At 46.3% G+C, this 21,603-nt stretch overlaps 9 protein-coding genes across 9 annotated transcripts; 4 read left to right on the forward strand and 5 right to left on the reverse strand.

The window, feature by feature from the left end:
* Positions 1-1,229: 1,229 nt before the first annotated feature.
* Positions 1,230-1,928, reverse strand: N7469_005579 (class I SAM-dependent methyltransferase; the record flags this gene model as incomplete). The annotated part of the gene is made up of 1 exon (XM_056644499.1): positions 1,230-1,928. The coding sequence occupies one exon, from the start codon at positions 1,926-1,928 to the stop codon at positions 1,230-1,232; it is 699 nt and encodes a 232-aa protein (XP_056501313.1).
* Positions 1,929-2,622: 694 nt separating this feature from the next.
* N7469_005580 (glycoside hydrolase family 16 protein) lies at positions 2,623-3,576 on the forward strand (the record flags this gene model as incomplete). The annotated part of the gene is made up of 1 exon (XM_056644500.1): positions 2,623-3,576. The coding sequence occupies one exon, from the start codon at positions 2,623-2,625 to the stop codon at positions 3,574-3,576; it is 954 nt and encodes a 317-aa protein (XP_056501314.1).
* A 309-nt stretch (positions 3,577-3,885) lies between these two features.
* N7469_005581 (class III chitinase) lies at positions 3,886-5,055 on the reverse strand (the record flags this gene model as incomplete). Its single annotated transcript, XM_056644501.1, has 5 exons — positions 3,886-4,618; positions 4,675-4,745; positions 4,796-4,809; positions 4,862-4,894; positions 4,950-5,055. 5 exons carry the CDS (start codon positions 5,053-5,055, stop codon positions 3,886-3,888), a joined length of 957 nt encoding a protein of 318 aa, XP_056501315.1.
* A 1,773-nt stretch (positions 5,056-6,828) lies between these two features.
* N7469_005582 (TMEM165/GDT1 family protein) lies at positions 6,829-8,549 on the forward strand (the record flags this gene model as incomplete). The annotated part of the gene is made up of 3 exons (XM_056644502.1): positions 6,829-7,452; positions 7,509-8,421; positions 8,482-8,549. The coding sequence occupies 3 exons, from the start codon at positions 6,829-6,831 to the stop codon at positions 8,547-8,549; spliced, it is 1,605 nt and encodes a 534-aa protein (XP_056501316.1).
* A 673-nt stretch (positions 8,550-9,222) lies between these two features.
* N7469_005583 (telomere repeat binding factor family protein) lies at positions 9,223-12,097 on the forward strand (the record flags this gene model as incomplete). The annotated part of the gene is made up of 6 exons (XM_056644503.1): positions 9,223-9,355; positions 9,514-9,940; positions 10,023-10,606; positions 10,660-10,846; positions 10,899-11,990; positions 12,049-12,097. 6 exons carry the CDS (start codon positions 9,223-9,225, stop codon positions 12,095-12,097), a joined length of 2,472 nt encoding a protein of 823 aa, XP_056501317.1.
* A 1,182-nt stretch (positions 12,098-13,279) lies between these two features.
* Positions 13,280-15,007, reverse strand: N7469_005584 (uncharacterized protein; the record flags this gene model as incomplete). Its single annotated transcript, XM_056644504.1, has 2 exons — positions 13,280-14,696; positions 14,763-15,007. The coding sequence occupies 2 exons, from the start codon at positions 15,005-15,007 to the stop codon at positions 13,280-13,282; spliced, it is 1,662 nt and encodes a 553-aa protein (XP_056501318.1).
* A 390-nt stretch (positions 15,008-15,397) lies between these two features.
* Positions 15,398-16,986, reverse strand: N7469_005585 (FAD-dependent oxidoreductase; the record flags this gene model as incomplete). The annotated part of the gene is made up of 4 exons (XM_056644505.1): positions 15,398-15,805; positions 15,882-16,252; positions 16,310-16,581; positions 16,685-16,986. The coding sequence occupies 4 exons, from the start codon at positions 16,984-16,986 to the stop codon at positions 15,398-15,400; spliced, it is 1,353 nt and encodes a 450-aa protein (XP_056501319.1).
* A 1,024-nt stretch (positions 16,987-18,010) lies between these two features.
* N7469_005586 (uncharacterized protein) lies at positions 18,011-18,787 on the forward strand (the record flags this gene model as incomplete). The annotated part of the gene is made up of 1 exon (XM_056644506.1): positions 18,011-18,787. The coding sequence occupies one exon, from the start codon at positions 18,011-18,013 to the stop codon at positions 18,785-18,787; it is 777 nt and encodes a 258-aa protein (XP_056501320.1).
* Positions 18,788-20,178: 1,391 nt separating this feature from the next.
* Positions 20,179-21,055, reverse strand: N7469_005587 (class I SAM-dependent methyltransferase; the record flags this gene model as incomplete). Its single annotated transcript, XM_056644507.1, has 3 exons — positions 20,179-20,358; positions 20,411-20,860; positions 20,915-21,055. 3 exons carry the CDS (start codon positions 21,053-21,055, stop codon positions 20,179-20,181), a joined length of 771 nt encoding a protein of 256 aa, XP_056501321.1.
* Positions 21,056-21,603: the final 548 nt, after the last annotated feature.

Genomic DNA, 21,603 nt, shown 5'->3' on the forward strand with positions numbered 1-21,603 from the left:
AACAATCAATCCAAACGAGTATGCGAGTTAATATGCTAAGCTTCACTCCTCAAATCAAAGCTTGTTCCAAATTTCTCGAGTCGTACAAACTGACAGGAGATGATCAACGTTTGCGATAAGAGCCAACCAACGGCAACTGAGTCGCAAGGCAGCGCAACATCGGGATGAACTGATAGACCAAACGAAAGGAGGGAGTTCGATTCGTCAAAATCAAACTTGAAGAGAGCCAAATAAAATTGTATGACCTTCGGCCTGCATAACCGTTGGAAGAACAAATAAGCCTCCGTCGAAAAGTGATGATGCACCGCGTGGCCAAAATTAGGCGGTGAGCCACGAGGTCCCCCACTGATAAGATTTGATAACAAGGAGATACGAGTATAATAGAAAGAAAACAGAAAGAAGAAGAATGAGCAGGACTTCAATACTTAAGATGATGACGATGTTTGTTGACAGCTTCATGCTTTATCTATACTTTCAGCCCCGCTACGATCTGCTAGTGACTAGCGCGATGGCCGCGTGCATCGCAGAGCCCGGAGCCACGCACGTTTGCGGCCATAGCGAGGCCAATGCGATCGCCAGACATCTCATTGGTCCAATTAATTTCCAAGTAGCATACTGCACTAATGTACAAATGGTAAGTCGATCTCCATCACGCAAGTTCTATTGATCACGCCAGCAATATTATTCCCGGGTACTTCCAGCTGATCGTCGACGTGCTTTACTGGGCATTGAATCCAAGTCAAAGGTAAACTCTAAGCTCAAAAATGCGCATAGCCAAGCAAACGCCCGACATTCTGGTTGGTACACCGCTTGTTATTGGACTTTTGTTGTCGGTCAGAAATAAGCTGAGACCCTCGAATTACTCTTCTTTTGAGGTCTAGCGGTGGCTGGCTTTTGCTCATCTGATTTACCCTCCCTATACCACATGACTTGTCAAGGTATTGGCAACCGTCATCTTGCAGTGGATCGCCGTGCGAAGCTCCGAGTCATTTTGATCAGCTTTTATCCCGTTTGAATTGCGGGGTATTTTCTTTACTCCTTACTTTTTACTTCCGAGAGGATCATCGTTGTGCCATGTGTTCAAGCCTGTCGTCATGTACCCTTACGTATAGTATGTAGGAAGTGCTGTAGTAGGTAGCAGCTAGACAAATCTATACATGTCCTAGTAAAAGTCTTTTATTTTTCAATATCAGATGTGTAGACCCTCAACTCGATCCATGCACTAGTCATTATTCTTTTGATATCTTCTTCCAAACATGCACAGGTCGAGCAAATCCTTCCTCATCTCTTTCAAAATCCAATACCCTCTCAAACCCCTGTGCCTTCAACTCATCATCGAACGGTGGTTGGATTCGAATAGTCTTATACATCTCTCTCAATTCTTTATTCCTCTTCGAAGCCCTCGCATAATTGCTCATAGGTTGCGGCTCCACCACAAGATAACCCCCTTCATTCAAGATCTCATATATATGCGCAAATAATTTTAACATCCCAGCATCCCCATTGTTGAGATGTATCCACTTAGTCACAGAAAGCAATAAGACGACATCGAACTTGCCCAACGCAGTCCCCGTGTAAGCGGATGCATCCACGAAATCAAAATGCTCAAACGTACACGGTCCATTCGGGTAGGCTTCTTTCGCCTGTTGAATTAACCATGGATCGATATCGACTCCAACCGAGGCGATTGCACCGCAGTGTACTATCGCTTCATGGGTCAATTTGCCCGCGTTACAGCCGAGATCTATGACTCGTGCGTTGCGGAGAATGTCTGATGGAAGAATGGAAAGGCGCTCATCCGGCACTGTGGGTGCTCGGAATTTGGCGTAATATTGGTGGTAATTGCCATGTCGTGCGGCCAGATGCGTTGCTTTGAAGCGTTCTGCTCTGGAAAGTTCTGTTGCAGGAGTCGGTGATGCTTCTGCCATGTTTAAAAGTAGTGAGAGCTATTATAGGCTCATAAGTAATTATATTACTTCAACAGGAAGTGTCTCATGCGTGCTTATGCGCGTAAAATCGGATTTTAGCACATTGTGTAGGTCTTTATACCAGGCCTTTTAATTTCACAGTTCAACCTGAGATTTTGCTACGCTTGAAATGTTTGTTGGGTTTGCATATCACTTGATGCCTTAAGGTGTCAGTTGCCATAGTTACTAGTATCACAACCTTACTATACCCCCAGGGTACACTTATAGGGAGAGAGACTTGATGAAGCTACTGAATATAGAGATTAATGAATGGTCTCCATGACCATGTTTTTGAGGGTTCTATACTAAGCTCTCCAGCGTTCACGAAGGTATTCAATTGGTCATGTGATCGATGTAAATCAGTGGGCTCGAAATCCACACGATTGACCCTCAGTCTAAGCCACAAGGCGCTCTAGTGGCAATATTAATCAAGAGCTTCGGCAACAAGAGATAGATTTGAAAACTACCGAGGAAAAAAAATACAGAAATCATATTGGAGACGAAAGGAGATCAATTTTAAGAAATTTAAGAATCCGATGCTTCGGGTTCTCCACAATATGACGTCGGCCTTTATTTACCCTCTTCTTTTGTATCTTCGCTACTAACTTGTGCCATCCCCACATCCAATACTCCATACCGAAAATCCATCCTCAATATGCCATTCAGACAAGCTCTCCAGGGAATTTTCGACAAAGCTGACAAGGCCTGGGATGAATTCACCAACCAGGGCCCTCAGTCAGCACAGTCCTCTAACAATCCCCCTCCACCGCCAATTCCAACCTCCAGCAAGCCACCATCAGCTTATCAGGATCAGTACTCGCAACCTCAGATCTACTGGCGACCAAATTTACACCCTCAAGCACCGGTATCTACCAATTTCTACCATGAACAGGGTCAACATGGATGGGGCAACAACGAGGCACAGAACTATGTCGACAGTCAGCAAAACTCATTCCATTCAATGCAAGGCGACGCGGTGATCGTACGTGCCTTGATCAACCACGGTCATCCCGATCCTGCTCAAAAATTTACCAGCGCCAGACTGTCAAGTCACCAGACTCTTGACCGACCACGGGGCTGTTTATCTGCCAGAATCATCGCGCCGGTGGCTCGCGGTATCTGGCCTGCTTTTTGGCTGCTGCCTAAAGACCCCTTCAAATGGCCCGAGGACGGCGAAATCGATATCATGGAAGCGTGGAATGGCGATGCTGTCAACCACACTTGTTTACATTGGGGACATTTCAATGGCGAAGACTGGGATAAGCATCGAGTTCTCGAAACTCCGATTCCTAACATTACTTCGCCGGTCGGGGTGAGGTACGACTTTATCTGGGACGAGGATGAATCGACGGGTAGAGGTCGTTTGGTTTGGTTGATTGATGGTAGACCCATCATGAGAGCTGAGAAACCACCTGGTACAAGGAAAATGAGTGAATTCAGGATTCTGCTCAATATCGCTGTTGGGGGTAATGTCTGTCAGGGAAATATGCCCGATGATGGATATTACGATACAGTGGTTCGTGAATTGGCCATGTGGGATGCGCCGCCTTGGGGATGGAATCATTTTGAGCAGATTTGGAATGATTCTAAAGATGGCAATACCATGTAATGAAAAGGAGGACATTTGCTCATGGTGATAGACTGGATGCGCTTGGAAATTGGCCAGCATTAGCGATCTTTTGTCTTTGGGGAAAAAAAATCATGGAATGGCACTGCATCTTCAATACCTTCCTTGCAGTTCTCCCTGTCAGATCTACCATATTATGGTATCAACCAAAATTTTGCTTAATTAAAAGCTGTTTGCTAGATGGACGATTGACACCAAGAACGGCAAATTTCAAAAAAGGGTCTTTGAACAAGAGACAAATATAGAAGTCTAAATATATGAACACCCAAACGCCTCTCCCATGAACATTAATTATAATCCCAAAAGACCCCGAACTTGGGGGAGAAAATCGCCATTACTGGTGGCATACGAGACCTCCCAAACAGACACCCCTCCCATATTAGGATGTCCCATGAAAGGCAATAGAGCCGCTTGAAGGAGAGATGGAACCACATAGCCCATATTAGCTTGCGGGGTTCCATCCTGACTTCCGGGTGTCCCAACAAAGATCTTAGGTGATTTCGGAGAAGCTTGACTAGCCATATCAAGCCATGTATCAAGATTGAATCCCCGTTTCGCAAGTTGAGATCGTCGAGCTGAAGGTCCTCCCGAGAGACGAGCTGGGGATTCTTCAGATCGACGGGAATATCCACCAGGAATACCACATTCCGGGTTATTGTAGAATTGTACAAAAATCGCATCGAACCAGCCCATGTTATTGGTCAACACGCTGGCTAGATTTTGGTCTGGCCATTGACACTGTGGTGCGGCAGTTAAGAAGAAATCGGATGTTCCTTGCTTGAGCTCGTTCAGTTTCTCCGTGAATGGTAATAGATTGTTCATACTCATTTCGAAGTCGAAGTCGAAGCCGTCTACCGCGATGCCGCCGAAATAGGTAGCCCCGCCGGGACCGTACATTTTCCATAGCTGTTGTGCCATATCTTGGGCTTCTTCAGGTGTGTCCCAGCCACCTTCTTGATACGTCGCTCCACCAAGAGATAGCAAGATGGTCTTGCCTTGATCTTGACATTGCTTGATCTCAACTCTAATGCTTTGTTAGATAATTTGTATCATGAAAGCAATATTGAGGGAAATACATACCCGCTGACCGGTGTTCCGAATGTGACTTCTGGTGTGCCTTTCAGGGATGTGACGAATGATAATTGGAAAATCTGTCTTGGTTAGGATGAGCCTGAAATAGTTGAAGGGGAGATCGACGTACGTCAATGTCACTATCTGTAATTGAATTAGTGAAGAGTCTTTCATATGCGAAAATTCAGAGACTTACTGGAACAGTATGTTGATAGACTACCGGTTCCATCTAGAATACGTCAGTTCAAGTCCATTAACTCCTATTCCTTGTAGTTCCAACTCACCCCAGTATGTAGCTACCTTTTTCGAGCTATCACTCAATATATTTGCGTTAACTCCTTGCAATGAGGCAAGAAGTGCCGCGGAATATAGCATGCTCTTCAGTCCCATTTTACTTCGAGATGAACTTGGAAATGCCTAGACCAAAGATCTATTATAGACCGGCTCGTTCAGAAAACAGAGGTACCAGAATTAGTAATAGTATTATATCTTCTGTTAGACAAGTTAGGAAATACTGCGAGCACTTTTCACTCTATATAGTTTCTCATTGAGGTCCAAGTACTTTCGGCCCCAGACATCATTGTTAGAAATCAAAAGCAAGCCATTCCAAAAGCCGTATCGTGAACTCATTAGTATAACTTCACCGAGGGCACCATCACAGTTTTTGGCCCTGAATAGTATGCCTCGTCAGGCTAGACCCACCTCATTTCGTACTGATGGAGATTGTACCTGGTGCACTTCGCATTGTATATGCCCTTTTGGCCCTGGCATAGGGGCCAATAAATGGCCCCCAAACTCCATCAAAGTAGTGGGGGCGGGGCTATTTTTATCTTGGTCAGTGTCGATCATACTTCAATCTTAATCATGCAAGGAACCAATTCACCTTAGCAAGTTGAGAGTGCGGAATTGATGACGATCGCGGGCCAAAAATCATCCATGATGAATATGGTAAGTTGACTACTTGAAGAGTTGGGCTAAGTTTGATACTGAAATTGCAGAGTGTATGGCCCCTGTTCTTCATTCAGGGGATGGGGGCCATACACTCTGCAATTCTCCGTACTAATCTAGCAATTCGGATGCAAACCTGACTTAGCCATTTCGATAACCCTGAGCTCCTATTAGCTTTACTTCCGTGGCATTGGCTATTTGCTAGCTTGGAGTAGTTGTATCACGCATTCAGTATGCATATCATCCAACTTCTATGGCCCGGTGTAGCGGCCCCCAGCAGCCATGCGCATTTTTGTAGTGCGATTGTTTTAGTTCAGCCCAGAACCTTCTAAAGGTAAATATATATATATATATATCTAAGCCCTTAGATAGTATGTAAAGGCTCCTGTCTCCAGACAGGAACGTAAAGGTTTGCATACTATCTGATTGTTAAAATACATTACTTTTAGGGTATGCTCCAGCGTACAATCAATACTTAAGACAGGAGGTATTGTTTAAAAATAGTAAAGATATTTCATATACTATGTGAAATATTTTTACTTACTTGTTTGATAAAGACCAACTTTCTACTTGGGAAGTTAGCAGAGAACAGTGGAAGTACTACCTAGTACTTGCTTCAATAGTATCGAAGCGGAGCTTTGTATAGAAGTATATAATGCGTTCCAGTGATTCTCATCAACATCAGTGGTTACACAACTCAAACTCTGTAAAAGGGGACTGCCCTGAAGTTCAGCGAGCTATGCACTTCTGTAATACAATTGTTATACCAGATTAGTGATTCAGGGGATGAAATTCAGCCCTATATTTAGAGGAGTGTTGTTTGGTCAATCATCGTGGATTGTTTAGCAACCTTTCTCGGTCCAGTCACGTGCCCTCGCCCCTTTGCAGGCGGCTTCAAAACATTTCAAGTCGACCGTTCATTCTTTCGCGTCCGATCGTCAAACTACTTCTTCACTCTTAATATTGCTTTTTCGTTCCCTACTTATCTGTCAATAATACTCTAGGGCCTTTTTAGTTTGATTGCCTTTTGTTTGGTCGCGTGCACTGTGTCTCACCAATTGATCTTCCCTTAGCGTCCGAACCCGTGGCATTCTTGAAATTCGACCTGATCGCCATCGAGTGTTTTTCCAACTTACAACCGTCTCCTCACCACATTGCCTCGTCTGCAATCCGCTCTCAAGTCACTCGTTTCGCGGTACTAGCCGCTTCTGCATTATGAAAGTCAACTTTACCTCGCCGTTAATTCTCTTCCTTCTTCTCCCCGCCGTTTCGACTGCCTTGGCAGATGCCAAGCCGAACGCTCAACCAACTGCTAGAGCTTCATATGGCTCCTCTGGTCTAGAGTCTCGCTATACCGACTCTGACTACTACCCATCAGGCAATACTGCAAAGGGTTCGTCGGATATCCCCGTGGATGGGAAGGATGGCAAGCCGCACGCGGGTCCTTGGGTAGAAACCGGCGCGGAACGCGATCGAAAGAGCTCTGGAATTACTATCACAGGAAGCGATGATTATGAACTTGTGCCACCGAAATACGATACAAAGATTCCATCTTCTGGACACATCAGCACGGAAGATGGGAAAGTGATCCCACATTCCAATGGCGGTGTCATGGATGACCCGAATCGAGCGGGTCCAAAGGAAGGAACGAGAGGCACTGAGGGTGGTGTATCAGTGAAAGGAAAGGAGAATCAAAACAATGAAAAGGTGCCCGGAAGCCCCAAGGAGGCGCCCCCGCTGCCACACAGCGAGAAGCAGAAATTGCCATCGGACAGTGACAGCACATCTGGAAGTGCAAGCCGCACGGCTGATGAGTCTGGCACCCTTGGGATGCTGGAGGTATGCTACCTCTGCTTGTTCCATTTATTTGTCTCCTGCTAACAAAGATTTTCTAGAAACCGGCCGATTTACCTGAAAAGCCCCACGATATCCCTCACCCTAAGCCTCCCTCACAAGTGAAGACTGATCCGCTAGCAATTGAGCACGGATCTGCTGGATCAGGCTCATATGCTAGCTCATCAGCAACCTACGATAAGACCACCGGAGTTATCGAGGAAAGCGATGGACTTCACTCACTTCTATTTGCATTCACCATGATTATTGTTTCCGAGATTGGAGACAAGACGTTCCTTGTTGCCGCCCTCATGGCTATGAGACATCCTCGCCTTGTTGTATTCTCCTCCGCATTTTCAGCGCTGATTGCCATGACCGTTCTTTCCGCTGTCCTCGGCCATGCCGTCCCGACATTGATTCCCAAGTCCGTCACTAAGTTCATGGCCGCGATCCTCTTCCTGATTTTTGGTGCCAAAATGCTCAAGGAGGGCCGTGAGATGTCCCCTGACGAGGGTGTCGGGGAAGAAATGCGGGAAGTGGAACAGGAGTTGGAAGAGAAGGAACTCGAACAAATTCGTCAGGGCCGTCGCCGCTCGTCCGTAACACCCCACAACCTGGAAGCCGGTCGAGCCGGTGGTCGCCCCAAGTCTCGCGGAAACCGACTACCTTCGCCCCCAGAAAGCGATTCTTCTTCATCTCGTGGCTCCTCTCCCCACCCTCAGCGTCGCCTCGATGAATTCATGTCCGGGATTAGCAATCTTCTCTCCCTGCTCCTGAGCCCCGCATGGGTTCAGACCTTCGTCATGACTTTCCTCGGCGAATGGGGTGATCGTAGTCAGATTGCCACCATTGCCATGGCCGCTGGTCAGGACTACTGGTGGGTAACAATTGGCGCAATTACAGGGCACGGCATCTGCACGGCAGCCGCTGTCATCGGTGGACGTGCGATTGCCGGCCGCGTCAGCATGCGTGTTGGTATGTCATTCTACCTTATGTTTTGATTTTTGTGTTTCAAAGCTAACTTTCAATTTACAGTTACTCTTGGTGGCGCCGCAGCATTCCTTATATTCGGTATCATCTATCTCATTGAAGGCCTTTATTAAAAATCATCTGGCGGCTTGTTTTTGGTCATTTTGCATCGATGTAAAAGTCAACCTTGACATTCTGTGACATATATTATTTAATAATAATCTACCATGATGGCGTTGGACTCTGATATTGGTCAATCGCTTGAAATGTTCTATCTCAATCCAAGGTTGTTCGATATTTCCTACAGAGGCTCCTCCTACCACCATATATCGATCGTTGCCTGATTATGTAGTTAGAAACCTCAGGCAAAACCCTAAGTCCCACGTGACTCAGCACAAGAATTCTCTAGGATAGTCTTTGGTCGACTCTGTGAGCCAAAATTCACCGGAAAAAGACTACATAGGGCCTTCAGATCTGTGGTGTCTCCAAGCACCAAATAAAACCTATTTTCATCCATTCTCATCAAATTAATCGTCGTTCAACCTGAAGACAGCCATTGAACTCCTCCGGAAAAATAGGATAATCCGACCCGACATTCACGGCTGCCCCGAAAACCCTCGCCGCGTCTCTGCCAGACCCTAAAACATCATCATCAACAGGTGATTGCCATCATTTTCCACCAAAAAGGGCCTTTCGGAATCATTCTAATTTCCGTATCTATTTCTTGCATTATCAACCACTCTCACTTAACGTACTTTCATAGTATTCCGTGTTTGTTTTCTGGACGCGCCTGCTCCACCGCCTCGGATGGCGCGCATTGCAGGAATGGGCGGCCCCAGGCGGGTCACGAGGAGCCAAAGTCGTGAACTCGATGATCCAGCTCATGATTCTCATGCGAAATGGAAGGATGCTACTGGTAAAGTTGCTGGCAAAGCTGCCCGTAAGTATTGATATCCTCAAATATGCACTTCTCCATTTTTTCTCTCCTTAGCATTCAACCCCGCGCGTCACTATACTACCCCAAGCTATTTACTTCTCTTGTTTTCACTGTTCCATTTGACATATACAAACAAACTTAACTTTTTCTGACATGAACAGGACTGAGCATGGTGGCCGAAGCCTCACCACAGAGTTCTAGTCTCAAACAGAAATCTGTGTCTGAACAACGTACTTCGCTTGTTCCTGGGTCTCCGGAAAGTCACGCCAACATTTCCGGCACAACATTTCTGCCTCAGGAAGACACAGATCCGGAAGATGGCGAACTGGAGCCGATTCTCATGGTTGATGAGCTTCCAGGATTGCAGGAGGCATCTGATCGACTATTGAACCTCTTGAAAACCAATGCTCCAGATGCTCGACAAGTCGTTGATGCAGCGAAAAAGCTCGCCAATCCGCGCAACACGGAGAACAAACGATTGAAGCCTGCGATCAGAAAGTTAATCACGCAGATGAAACCTTTCGGCTCCCAGCGGTTCATTGATGTCGAAGCTGTCAAGGGATTAGTCCCAACTGTGCAGCTGGGGGGGTACGAAACGGCCATGGAGCCCGTCTCCTGCCCTACAGAGAGCTAATTGTGCTCGCTTGGCAACAGACGTGCTCTTGGCAAGTATGGGCTCACAGTCTCCCCATGAAACCATTCGAGCTTTGGAGACTCAATTTCCCGCGCCCTTCCTCACTGAAATTGTCAAAGGCAATAATAACCCCTTACCAGTGGGAGGAAGTGCCGCCTCGGGGCCAACTTTTGAAATGGCGCTTGAGATCCGTACGCAATTCGCAATTGCCGAGCTACAAAGACGCGAGAATGAAAAAGGATTTGACGCCCGCTCCGTTCTAGAGAGCGTGTTTTATGGTGATGGGAACTCCCCAGACAACGCCGCCCTGCGTGGTTTCAACCCAGTGGGAACTTTATCGGACGAATATGGACGTCTTCCTGACCATTTACAAGATAGAGTCAGTGACCGTTTCAGTGAACTGGATTATTCTTTGAGTGATGATGAAGGGAATCCGAACATCAAAGTTCTCAAAGCTAGTTACTGGAGTCGATTTCTCGTTTGTACCGCTCGTTTTATACAGAGCCGCGACAGAGAGCTTCGAGAAGCTATCGACTCGCAACCGTCGTTCGATGATGTTAGAGAAGGTGTCGAAAAGATTATTCAAGGCGAGAAAAATCAAGATGAGCAGGAATTTTCGGGTCAGGAGCACTCAGACGGCGCAAGTGCTGCCGATCGCTCTTCTCCCCTGCAGTGAATCCCGCCAACGATGAAGATGGACCCGATGATAATGAGTCTCGTGGGAATGAGCTTTTCGTTCCTTGGTCGCCTTCGCCTGTTCGCGATCAGCATTCCCAACAGCTTATTGAACAGTCAAGTCCTCCAAGCCAAACCAAACAACCGACGCCCAAGAGTGTACAAAGAAGACACTCGTCCAGACAGTATGTTGATGACCACCATCATTTAAGATAGGATTTACTAACATACACATAGAAATGATCTGAGCCGCAATTTAGACTTTCTTCGAAAGCGCCGAGAAGCCCGCAATCGGCAAGAAACCTCCCGACTCTCGGGTGGGAATACTTCCCAGTTGTCAAATGCAGCCGATGTCTCTTTTCCTTCGCCAAATCGGGTCATTCAGAATCCGGACAGTATAACAGTGCCCCCGGAGGTTGCTCAAACGCCTGAATCAGAACTGAGATACCCTCCACATGATAATGACGACACTCTTATAAACGATGGCGAAGAATTGGACCTTAGCAATTACAGGAATCTCGAGGTCATGCAGTCCACCAGTCCGCCTGGGTCTGAACGGACTCGCCAAGTTAGCTATAATCACGGCCTCTTCTTCGCTTCGCCGGCACGGGGCCAATTCAGAGCAAACAATGGAGCATTACAACGGCGAACACTTCTCGATCAACAAGAGAATCGTACCCGGGTCAACTGGTCATCCGAGGATGAAAGCCAGCTCACAGAAAGACGTCAGTCGCAAACTATCCCAGTAAAGCAAGAGACTGCGAAGAGACGTCGCGATGAGGTAGAAGAAGGTTTCGATAATACCGACGATGACTCCGACGATGCATTTGAACAGACAGAGCCTCAAAGAGGGATCCCACCTTCTCAAGTCCGGCGTCTCATACAACAATCCAACAAACGGCAACGTACGACAACAGATGAAGGATCAAGCGCCGCAGACCAGCTTCAAGGAGATCTAATGGCAAGCGGTATAACCCGCCAAAACGAGACGCAGCCAGCCTCTGCGCAGGAACAAGCATCCCATGAGGAGCCTTCCAACATTTCCCGTGTCCGCATCGAAGCTATTGAGCCGCCCTCGACCCAGTCACGCTGGAGCCAGGCAAATGATCCCGCCTCGCATGAAGTCCATATGCCGAACATGAGAAGAAGATGGACTGCAGACGAAAATGAACGTCTCATTGCACTCGTTGGCCGATATGGTACTAGATGGGCGGAGATCAAAGCCCAAGACGATATATGCCCGAGATCAGATGGTGGTCCAAAACTGCAGGGCCGCACTCAAGTGAATCTCAAGGACAGGGCAAGGAATATCAAGAAAGCTTATGAGAAGTATGTTACCTGCGAACCTCGTCAATGTGAATCCTCTCACTGACTTATGATTTCTTAGGCAAGGCAAGGCTTTACCGATAAATTTCGAGTTTATCAAAACGAATTGAAATTTGCCTTTCACTGTGCAAAACTGTTAATTGCTGTGATTTTACTCATGAGCCTTTTCTCTTTTTTCTTTTTTCAAACTAATGATCAAAGTCGATTGCTTGGGGCGGTTCTTTTTGCTTTGCGTTTCTTGTTTCGCAACGAGTTCATATACCCTTCATTGTGCCTTATTGCTCATTCCTAGTACATATCTCACTCTGATAAATTTAATCACTGTTTCATCGCTTCATGGGCTTCGTTAACGCGTATTGGGAAAAGCTATCAGTACTCTCGAAGTTATGAAGTTATGCTGGTCTTTGGGATTAATATCGACTGGCTCATTCAAGTTGTTGGACACAAAATGCCTGTCAACGAGTATTGGATGATTTCAGCATATGAAAGTCGAGTCTCCCCGAGCCTCCTGACCCAGTCCAACTTGATTCGATTAAGTTGGACTGAAACAATGGCAGGCCGAGGTAGATCTGATTTTAAAACGTGTCACTCTATGGTTCTAAGTTCAACCATGAGTACTACAGGCGAAACAATACTTATATCCATGTTATATGGTCGATCTACGTGTGGTTTTACATTACTACGACCCGCGGTTTGTTCGGCGTTGTCTGCTGCAGAACAAATATCGGAATATTGGGGTCGGGGAGATTTATTCCCCGTACCCAGAGGCTCGGCCAAATGGCTTGCCAATGCGTACCGATGCTGGGCGTGATGATATGGGACGCCTAGAGAGTACCGGGACAAGTCGTCCCAGTCTGTAGCGTCCAGTGATCAGCCAATCCCTCGGCTGGTCCATAAGATAGGATGGACCAAGCCATAAAGACCAGATGCTTTGGACAAATAGCAAAGGCCAGCCACAAACCGCGTCTACAAAAAAAGTCGTGAGTAGCATCTGCCCTAGACACGGGGTGCACATAGGCGCCGATGCAAGACAAAGGAGAAGGAAAAGAGGGAAGATAGAACAGGCATGTCCTTTCGCTGGTATTGTCCAGATCAAGTTTTAACGGTAATATCTCAGAACAAAGCGACTCTTTCGAGCGAGGCTTCGAACACCCGTCATGCGTTCTTCTAGGTCTAATACTTACTTACCCTGGCCACTGGCCAGCAACCAGACCGCACCTCACCGTGAGGTTATCTGGCCCTTCAAAAGGTTAGAATAATCGAGTTTTAGCAAGGTCCTGCACAGTCAAAGACTAAACAGCCACAGCCTCGGTGGATGAACGAGTCTTTTGATCAGCACCATCCGAGACATCAAGTGTTGATGCAGTGGCGCCAGTTTCAAGATGTTGGAACCAGTCAGATCTAGACTTGCGCCACCACTCCAGTAGCGCTAGAATGGTGATACCACCCATGATGACAATCGCATAGTTGAACAAGCTGGAGTCTTGATCAATCGCGGCATTCGAGTATTGCGGAGCGCAGAGAACCGCAAAAGAGAAGCCATTCCAGACAAACGTGACGATGGCAGCTAAGACACCGAATTTGCCCATGTCCCAGAATCCAGGACGGAAAGATTTGCGAGTAATGAACGTCCGACCAATACCAACAAGTCCATATGCGGCGATTGATCCAGCGGCAGAGGTTGAGATGAGACTCGAGAACGCAACCTGAGACGGCAGTTGTGTGCACAACAGGAGTGCGGCGATGGTCGCAATGAAAATAACCGCATTGTGAGGCTGCTTGGATTTGGACACACGGGATAACACATCACTGAAGGGGAAGACACCATCGCGGGCCACGGCGAAGACAAGTCGTGATACGGCCACTAACGAGATAGAAGTGTTGAGAATGGCACCAATCATCGAGATGATAGTCATGACCACATGTGCCCGGGGTCCCAATGCGAGCGCATACATGTTGATGAACGGCTGGGGCGCAGTGGTATTATAGAATGTCTCAATGGAGGGCATGCAGAAGAGGAACAGAATGATAATCGGAAAACCACACACGGCAGAAGCAACAGTCGCCCAGAATACACCCTGAGCGGCCGCTTTCTTCGCGGAGATAGTTTCTTCAGCAACATGACCCGATGCATCCTGTCCAACCAAGCAGCTCGAGACAAGATACCAGGAAAGAACCCAATTCAGACCGGGACTCGTGTCTCCACCGTTGTACGTAGACGTGAAGACATACTCCGCCGTCTGAAATCCGTACGTCTTAGCCACGCCGATGGGAAGCCAAATAAAATTGAGCAGCATGTCAATTATAATGACGATGACTCCGGCACGAAAGACCCAGGAGTACATGCGCGAAGGCAAAAAGTTGAGCGAAGTCGCGATGGCTAAGAAGAGCAATGAGAATGCCCAAGCAACGGCTCTAGCGCGCACATCAGAAGCATCTGTCGGGAAACTGGTCTTTGGATCATAGACTATAACTTCCGAGACCAGATAATTCGCAACGCCAAACGAGTCACTTGCCAAAAATGCCGTCCAAGCGACAAGTGTCCAAGCAGCGACCATGAACGAGATGAATCGACCGATTTGTCCTCCACCCCATGACCGGAATGCCCAGTAGTAGATCGATCCTGCGGCCGGGTATGCGGAGCACGCCTCTGCGAGACATGCAGCGGTGATGATGGCGAGAATGCTACCGGAAACCCAGGAGCTCCACCTAAGAAGATGGTCAATTAGCTTTTATGGACTCGATTTGATGCGATTTTTCGGAAGACGGGCTTACATTGCTGCAGGTCCACCGGCACTCAGCGCGATGTAGAAGGAAACACGGATTCCACCAATGCAGTATAACGCGGAGAAAGAGCATGCGAAATTATCGAATGAGCCCCATCCTCGCGCTAGAACAGCCTTATAGCCAAGATCTAGCAAATCGCGATCATCTTGGTTGATCACCGACTGCGTAGAGTCCGTGATGTCTTGGTTGGTCTTGGCCGCGGGGGTAGCAGCCATGGCATTTGGTGGATCCATCAGATTGGGTAAATTACTTCGAAAATACCGAGGGATTCGGGAGTTGAATACTGCGAATTTCGACAAAGGAGTGAATATTCTGGCGATGAATTGACTTAGAAGGTAAAATTGATCAAGTTAGGGTTCAGAATTTTCATGCTTTGCGATATGGAGTCACGTGTGGACGATCGATGGGCGTCGTGGGTCTTTTTCATGGTAGTTTGTGTGTTTTTGACTGGTTCGAGATGAGTTAGGGTTGGGTCTAAGCTTGATTAAGATTAAAGACGGGATATGCCAGGATGAGAAATACTGGAACTCGTTGGAAAATTTGATTAAATGAGATAAGAAAAAAAAAATGCATTATAGAATTGGAACATCAGAATATTTATCTGTTTTTCTTTTCTTTTGCGCTCAAAATTTTGAAGCCAAATTGAGATCCTGTGAAATCTCATCATGGAATGGAGATATCTTAGGTCGTTTTGGTATTGGCAACATCCTTAAGGAAGCGGCTGGTAAAAAGGTTTCATCCCATCGTTGAACCAGCAAATCCGGTAGCATCTTAGGCAATTTGTTCAGCACAAGGTCTTCCATTTCTGGCGTCTCCATGGCATCCATGAGCTGTCTTTTATGAGACAACTCCATCATCGCCTGTACTCGCGGGTGGCGTACTGCTTGGAATCTCTCAAACATATTTTCTACCTCTTCGATGGAGAGAGGATCGTTGTTGGTTGAATTTGAGAGCGCTGAAATTAAATTGTTAGCCAGTTCAGCTGCGCTTTCGATAGCTTGAGCTCCACCCTGAGCTATATTGGACGTCATCTATTCATGGAGCAGTCAGTCTTGGATCTACCTAGATCTTCTAGGTAGGAATTCCATAATGAAATTTACTACTTACCTGATGAGCAGCATCACCCAAGACAATAGATCGGTTCAGATGCCACTTTTTGTAGACAAATTCGCGCATGGGCGAGAAGACAACGTTGCGTTTGTGTTTGTACAGGTCTGCCAACCGAATATCTGGTGTTATACGATCATCCCAGTGTTCTTGAACGACTCTGTCAATATCTGACTCAGTGAGCCGTGGTATCTCAGAGCCAGTAAGAGCGCGCCCCAGATTCACGAACAAAAACCAGTAGGTGCGATTTTCAGGTCCACTCCCAAGGACATAGGAAAATCCTTTCTCGACACCAAAGTCGAGACATGCTTCAGGAATCCCTGGCACAGATGTAGACAGCCCGAACATGCAGGCGTATGTGGCAGGAACTTCTATAAATTTGATCAGAGACTGTATCTTCAATCATTTTCCTTTTCAGGCCAACTTACTACTTTCTTGCTCCGTGTATATCTCTCCGAGGCCGAAATTTTCGGCATATCTGTTCATCTCTTTTCGGACGCGTGAATGAATTCCGTCTGTACCGATCAGTATGTCGCCCGAGTAAATTGATCCGTCTATAGTAGTCACGCTGACTGAATCAGCAGCATATTGAACTGTTTCAACTCGTTTGTTTGGTATGACCTTCGACTTGTCCTTGACATTCTCATAGAGGACTTCCAAAACTGTAGTTCGATCACACCAATGAAATCCGTATCCATACCTAAATATCTTTAGTCAATCAAGGGTCGAGGATTGAGGTTGGGCAGAAGGGAAACATAAATGGAGTATGACGAGCAAGGAAAGAGATACTAGGTAGCACGAACCGTTGGATATGAAACTTCCACCAGCCAGATGATGGTTTCATCGACTCTCCATCCGATTTCCGAATGTTGATATTTTCGACACCTTGCTTCACACGACTAACAAGATCCTCGTAGCATCCCAACTGATCCAAAATCCTGAGTGCGTTAGGTAACAGGCATATGCCTGCTCCAGCACGCGTCACGATATCAGAGTAGGCCTCGAGAAGGACATAATCAACTCCTATTCTTTCCAATGTCAATGCAAGAGTGAGGCCTGCCAGTCCTGCTCCTGCTATGATTACTTTGCAAGGTTTAAGAGCCATATTGAGGATCCCTGTGACTATTCTTTTGTCGACGACTGGGAGTATACGTAGACTCTACGCCTGATTCCAGCTAGGCCCTGTCCAGATGTTATATTTATACGTATTTAAAGTTTGTAGAAAGACTTCAGCTCATGTACGGACCACAATTACATTCATATAGCTGAAGATGACTCCTACTATAATCGGGAAAAGAGCGCGGAAGCGGGGAATCAGTGGATAGCAAATGAATCTGGCCCACGAGCCCGAGGGAGGCCTAACTAATTAAAGAAAGAGACTTTCCAGGTTTCAGGCCCGCTATGGAGCAGATATTGGTGGCCTAGTCCCGAGTAGCACTCTCTTGTTTTCCAAAGATCTTCGATAGGGATCAATGATCAAAGAAATGTCGCCTTATAGAAGGACTCTTTACGTCGATTTGACAGTATGATTTACGCCATAGATAACATGGTATCTCGGAGTGTTTCCCTAAAAAGAGATAGAGAAGTACAATGACCATACAAGTGACGAGGCTGCGTCTGCATGGACATTAAATACTTGGGGGCCAAAAGTCTTAGCGAAAACTTGGGCTGCGATCGAAGCTTTCACAATTAATTACTTGTGAGATTGGCGTGGAGTCTAAGAACTCGTGATCCAAGAAGAATACGTCGAATGACACGCTAGTGTGTAGCCCAAGATAAGGATGTAAGTGGCCTGCAATAGTTTTGACTATTCCAATTTGTCTAGGCTGAGAATCTCGTAATTCTGCACCAATCGCCATCATGGGGCGCTTTTAAAAACTCAGACTTTCCACCAGCTCTGATGTTAACTTGAAAGCTCGTAAAATAGTGACATATATTTCGCACCTAAGACCCCTGGGAGCAGCCCTACATATTCACCAGCACCTTCGTTTCCCCCTGAATGCATCATTGCCATCATTCTACTCCTCTAACGTCACGGCAAAGAACCGCCGTTGGACAGGATCATTGAGCCAAGGATTTCTTTTGTCTGATATTCATATTTTTTGCTGATGTCGAATATGGAAACGAATATGGCTGGCTCAGCTCCTCAGATTATTCCCCTTCCTGGGGAGTTCCCCGATGTCAAGCGGGATGCAGCAAAGGCATTTCAGATCCTCAAAGCGGGTGGGGTGGTTATAACTCCAACTGATGTTGGATACGGTATGATGGCTGCCAGTGTTGAGGCGATCGAGCGAGCTTTCGAGGCCAAACAACGCCGAGCTGGTCATTCCCTAGGAATCATCGGCACATATGACTTACACGTTAAACTACACGACCTCCCACCAGAGAAGTATCGCATTACACGAACATTTTCTGAAGATATGGGCATGACGATAGCAGTTGTCGCGAAGATGAAAGCCGATATTGAGAATCTTCTACCTCAGCATTTGCTACCAAGTCTAGACAAAATGACCAAGAATGGGACACTTGGTATCGCAATCTGCGAGGGCCCATTTCAGCGCGAGCTTGGGAGGCTAAATGAGGAGGCGGGCCAAATAATGATAGGTAGTAGTGCCAACTTGACTGGCCAAGGACAGAAGTTCCAGGTCCAGGATATCGAGCCGGAAGTACTACAGGCCGCTGATCTCGTTGTCGACTATGGAAGACAGAAATGGCATCTCTATGGACGGGCCGGCACCACGATTGATCTTGATAGTGAGCGCGTTCTCCGGATTGGAGCCAATTATGAAGTCATTGGCGAAAAGCTAACAGACTGGTTCGGATGGTCTGTACCCGAAGACCCTGATTTTAGCACTAAGGGGCGAAAGCAGGTGGGAGTCTCAATCAAATTATCCCCAGATACCTGAGCTTGAAGGATACATTTTACTAGTATCATGTCTAGTTACACTCTCACATAATTTATAGAACAGCCATGACTCTTGCCCGGATACAGGCAGACTTTCATCTTGAAATTGCAGGAGTTGTAACAAGGGCTGAAGCCATAAATGTCTACAGAAGAGCGCTATGCACAAGCACAAGAACATATCGTAAGATTCAAAAGGTTCAGGTTATAGAGTAAATATTTAAGATTAATTGTAGCACAGAGGAACTCGTAGTTACAGTGGATGAATAATTAAGCTGGCACAAGGGGCAAACATCGCGAGTGTGTGATCGTGAAACCTTCCAGAGATAGATTTCATTCGCCTTTGAAGCAGCTTGCCATCAGAACTGCAGCAAATCTCCCAGTATTGTACCGTAAGAAAACGTTTGCGTAGTAAGAGTAATATCGGTAGCAGCGATAGTCGCATGGCGCTGAGAAGCCGTGTAAGTACTATTATAATAACGAAAAAGAGACGTGTGGATGTTACACGTTACTTACTTTTTGTTCAGGTGGTCACTGATATATAGAAGGTAATTTGGCAGTTTCAGATTGAACAGCCTGACAGCACTCTACCAACCTTTGTCAGGGCATTCGCCCCCTGGTTTTGTATCCCATTTAGGGTAGCAGTCTGGGAGTTTAGGCGTCGCGAGAGCGAGTAGTGCAATAACACCGTAAAGGATGATGGAACGAGTAATTTTAAGTGCCTCCATGGTTTAAAGTATTTGGTTTTTTTCAGGTCTAGTCTAAGGGAAAAGATATGTTAAGTCGGAGATTTTGATGGGCTTTATACTATGATGAACGAAGCATTGCCACCAATACAGAGCTAGAGCGATTGCAATTGAGATACTCTTGAGGCAAGGCTCAAAGCCAAAATTCTGATTTCTCTACGCATAGTTCTCCTCGGCTGAGAGTGAGTGGTTCTGAATCATGGAAAGACATGGTTTGCTGTTGAGCTTGCTTAAACAAAGAAAATCATTTCACCGGCCCCTTGGCGTACGGAATGATATCACAGGATATCTTCAAAGAAAGAGAAAAGTATCATAATCGATAAGGTCTAGAGTACTTATTGACGTCTGTTCATAGTGTTGAATAGACCTGAATAAGCCAATAGGGATATCATGGGCCCCCCTATCTTTCGTTGAGAATTTGGATTGCTCGTTTTCCCCAAGCCTCATCTCGGCATCAATGCAATACACCACTCAGAATCAGCAGCTAGCAGCCTTCCAGCCTCGTCTGCCTGATCTACTGGAGCTGATCGTCAGCCCGCTGTCGATCAACTTCATTTCATGGGAGAAGATGAGGTGGATGATGATGGCCACCATCCTTACAATGACCTGATTTTTTATGCAAAAATTGCTCAATTCTGATATATACAAACTAAACTTTGTTAATGACAAAGTTCAATCCAGCTCTACCTGAACTGCCCTGTGTAGACTGTTGCATCTCTCGAATGGTCCCGTTGACCTTCCATTTCGTTCCAGTCTTATCATGTATTTCGTCCCAAAGGTCTTGCCATGTATCAAGGTTATGACGGTACCATCCCGGGACATCCTCGTTCTTATATATGGCACGGTTACGGGGGGTAAAGGGTCCCGATTTGCCTTCCTACTATCATTGCTTTGCTTGCATCTTTCTTGAAGAATTTCACCAGTCTTATACCCAAAATCACCTGATCTTCCCAATCAAATAGATGGAACAATGCCGCAGCATGAATGATATCTACCTTGCCATTTAGCTCATCGAGTGAATGATTGTTTGGGTTCAGTAAATCACCAGCCAGGAATCTACCTTCAAGCGTATCGCGATCTTTGAAGAGGTCATAGCCTAAATCGAGGAAGCCCTGCTGCATATCGGTCCCTATGAGATTTGCCGCAGGAGCGCCATCCATGGCAAGTTGTCGAAGTACATAGCCAAAAGCACACCCAGCATCAAGCAAGACACCTCCAGACTTGAGACATTCTAGAATATTGGGATACTCTGGCGAACTTGTAATGACGCAATCGAGGAAGATCCAATGGCTGATACATTCGTATGGGAATACCTTCCATCCTTTCTCACGCTAGATATTGGGTTAGCTATAGCACACTTTGCAGGAAATGGGATGGGGACTTACAATGTCTCTTAGATGCCTCTCGACTTCATTAGCCGGGATATGGTTGTATGTCTTGAGCAGACTCCATACTCTCTCTTTGTCGGCTGGGAGCTCTTCGTAGTAATCGAAACTATACGCCTCAGTCGGAGTGTGGTCTGTCATTTGGATCTTGGTTAAGCTCGCTGGGCAACCGCATGCCTGATGTAGAATAGAGCACAGTAGCGTCAATGTTGAAGTTATTCGCAAAGCGAAAATTGGAATTAATTATTAAATATATCGAAGTTAGCACTCTCTACACCATGGTCTATATTCAGTCCGTATGTAACCATATTAGGTAATTTAGAAGCTCACCGTCTTCTAAATAGGAACCCAAGTTTTTTGAGTCACCTTTTAGATGAAAGATGACCCAAAAGCTTCGGTTTAATAGCAGGGCAGTTATTGACTATATTAGTACGTCCCGTTCTAATTGGGACTGGCCTCTGCCCTTTGACTTTGACAACAAGAACAACCTTCTTTTCTTGGAAGAAGTTCGCAGCCTCTTCGGAAAATCCTGGCCGAGACATTAGCTTCCATAGATATATATGTTCACAGCGGACACCATTCTTGAATTCGCCCATGCATGTAGATACACAGTGTATGTACTACAGTGCATATAGTTAGTACATGCACTGTACACTGTGTACAGTATGTACTGTGCTGTACCTACATTG

Source organism: Penicillium citrinum (assembly GCF_028827155.1).
Source record: "Penicillium citrinum strain IBT 23319 chromosome Unknown utg000004l:1.0-2404223.0:1.0-2405248.0, whole genome shotgun sequence".
Lineage (NCBI taxonomy): Eukaryota > Fungi > Ascomycota > Eurotiomycetes > Eurotiales > Aspergillaceae > Penicillium > Penicillium citrinum.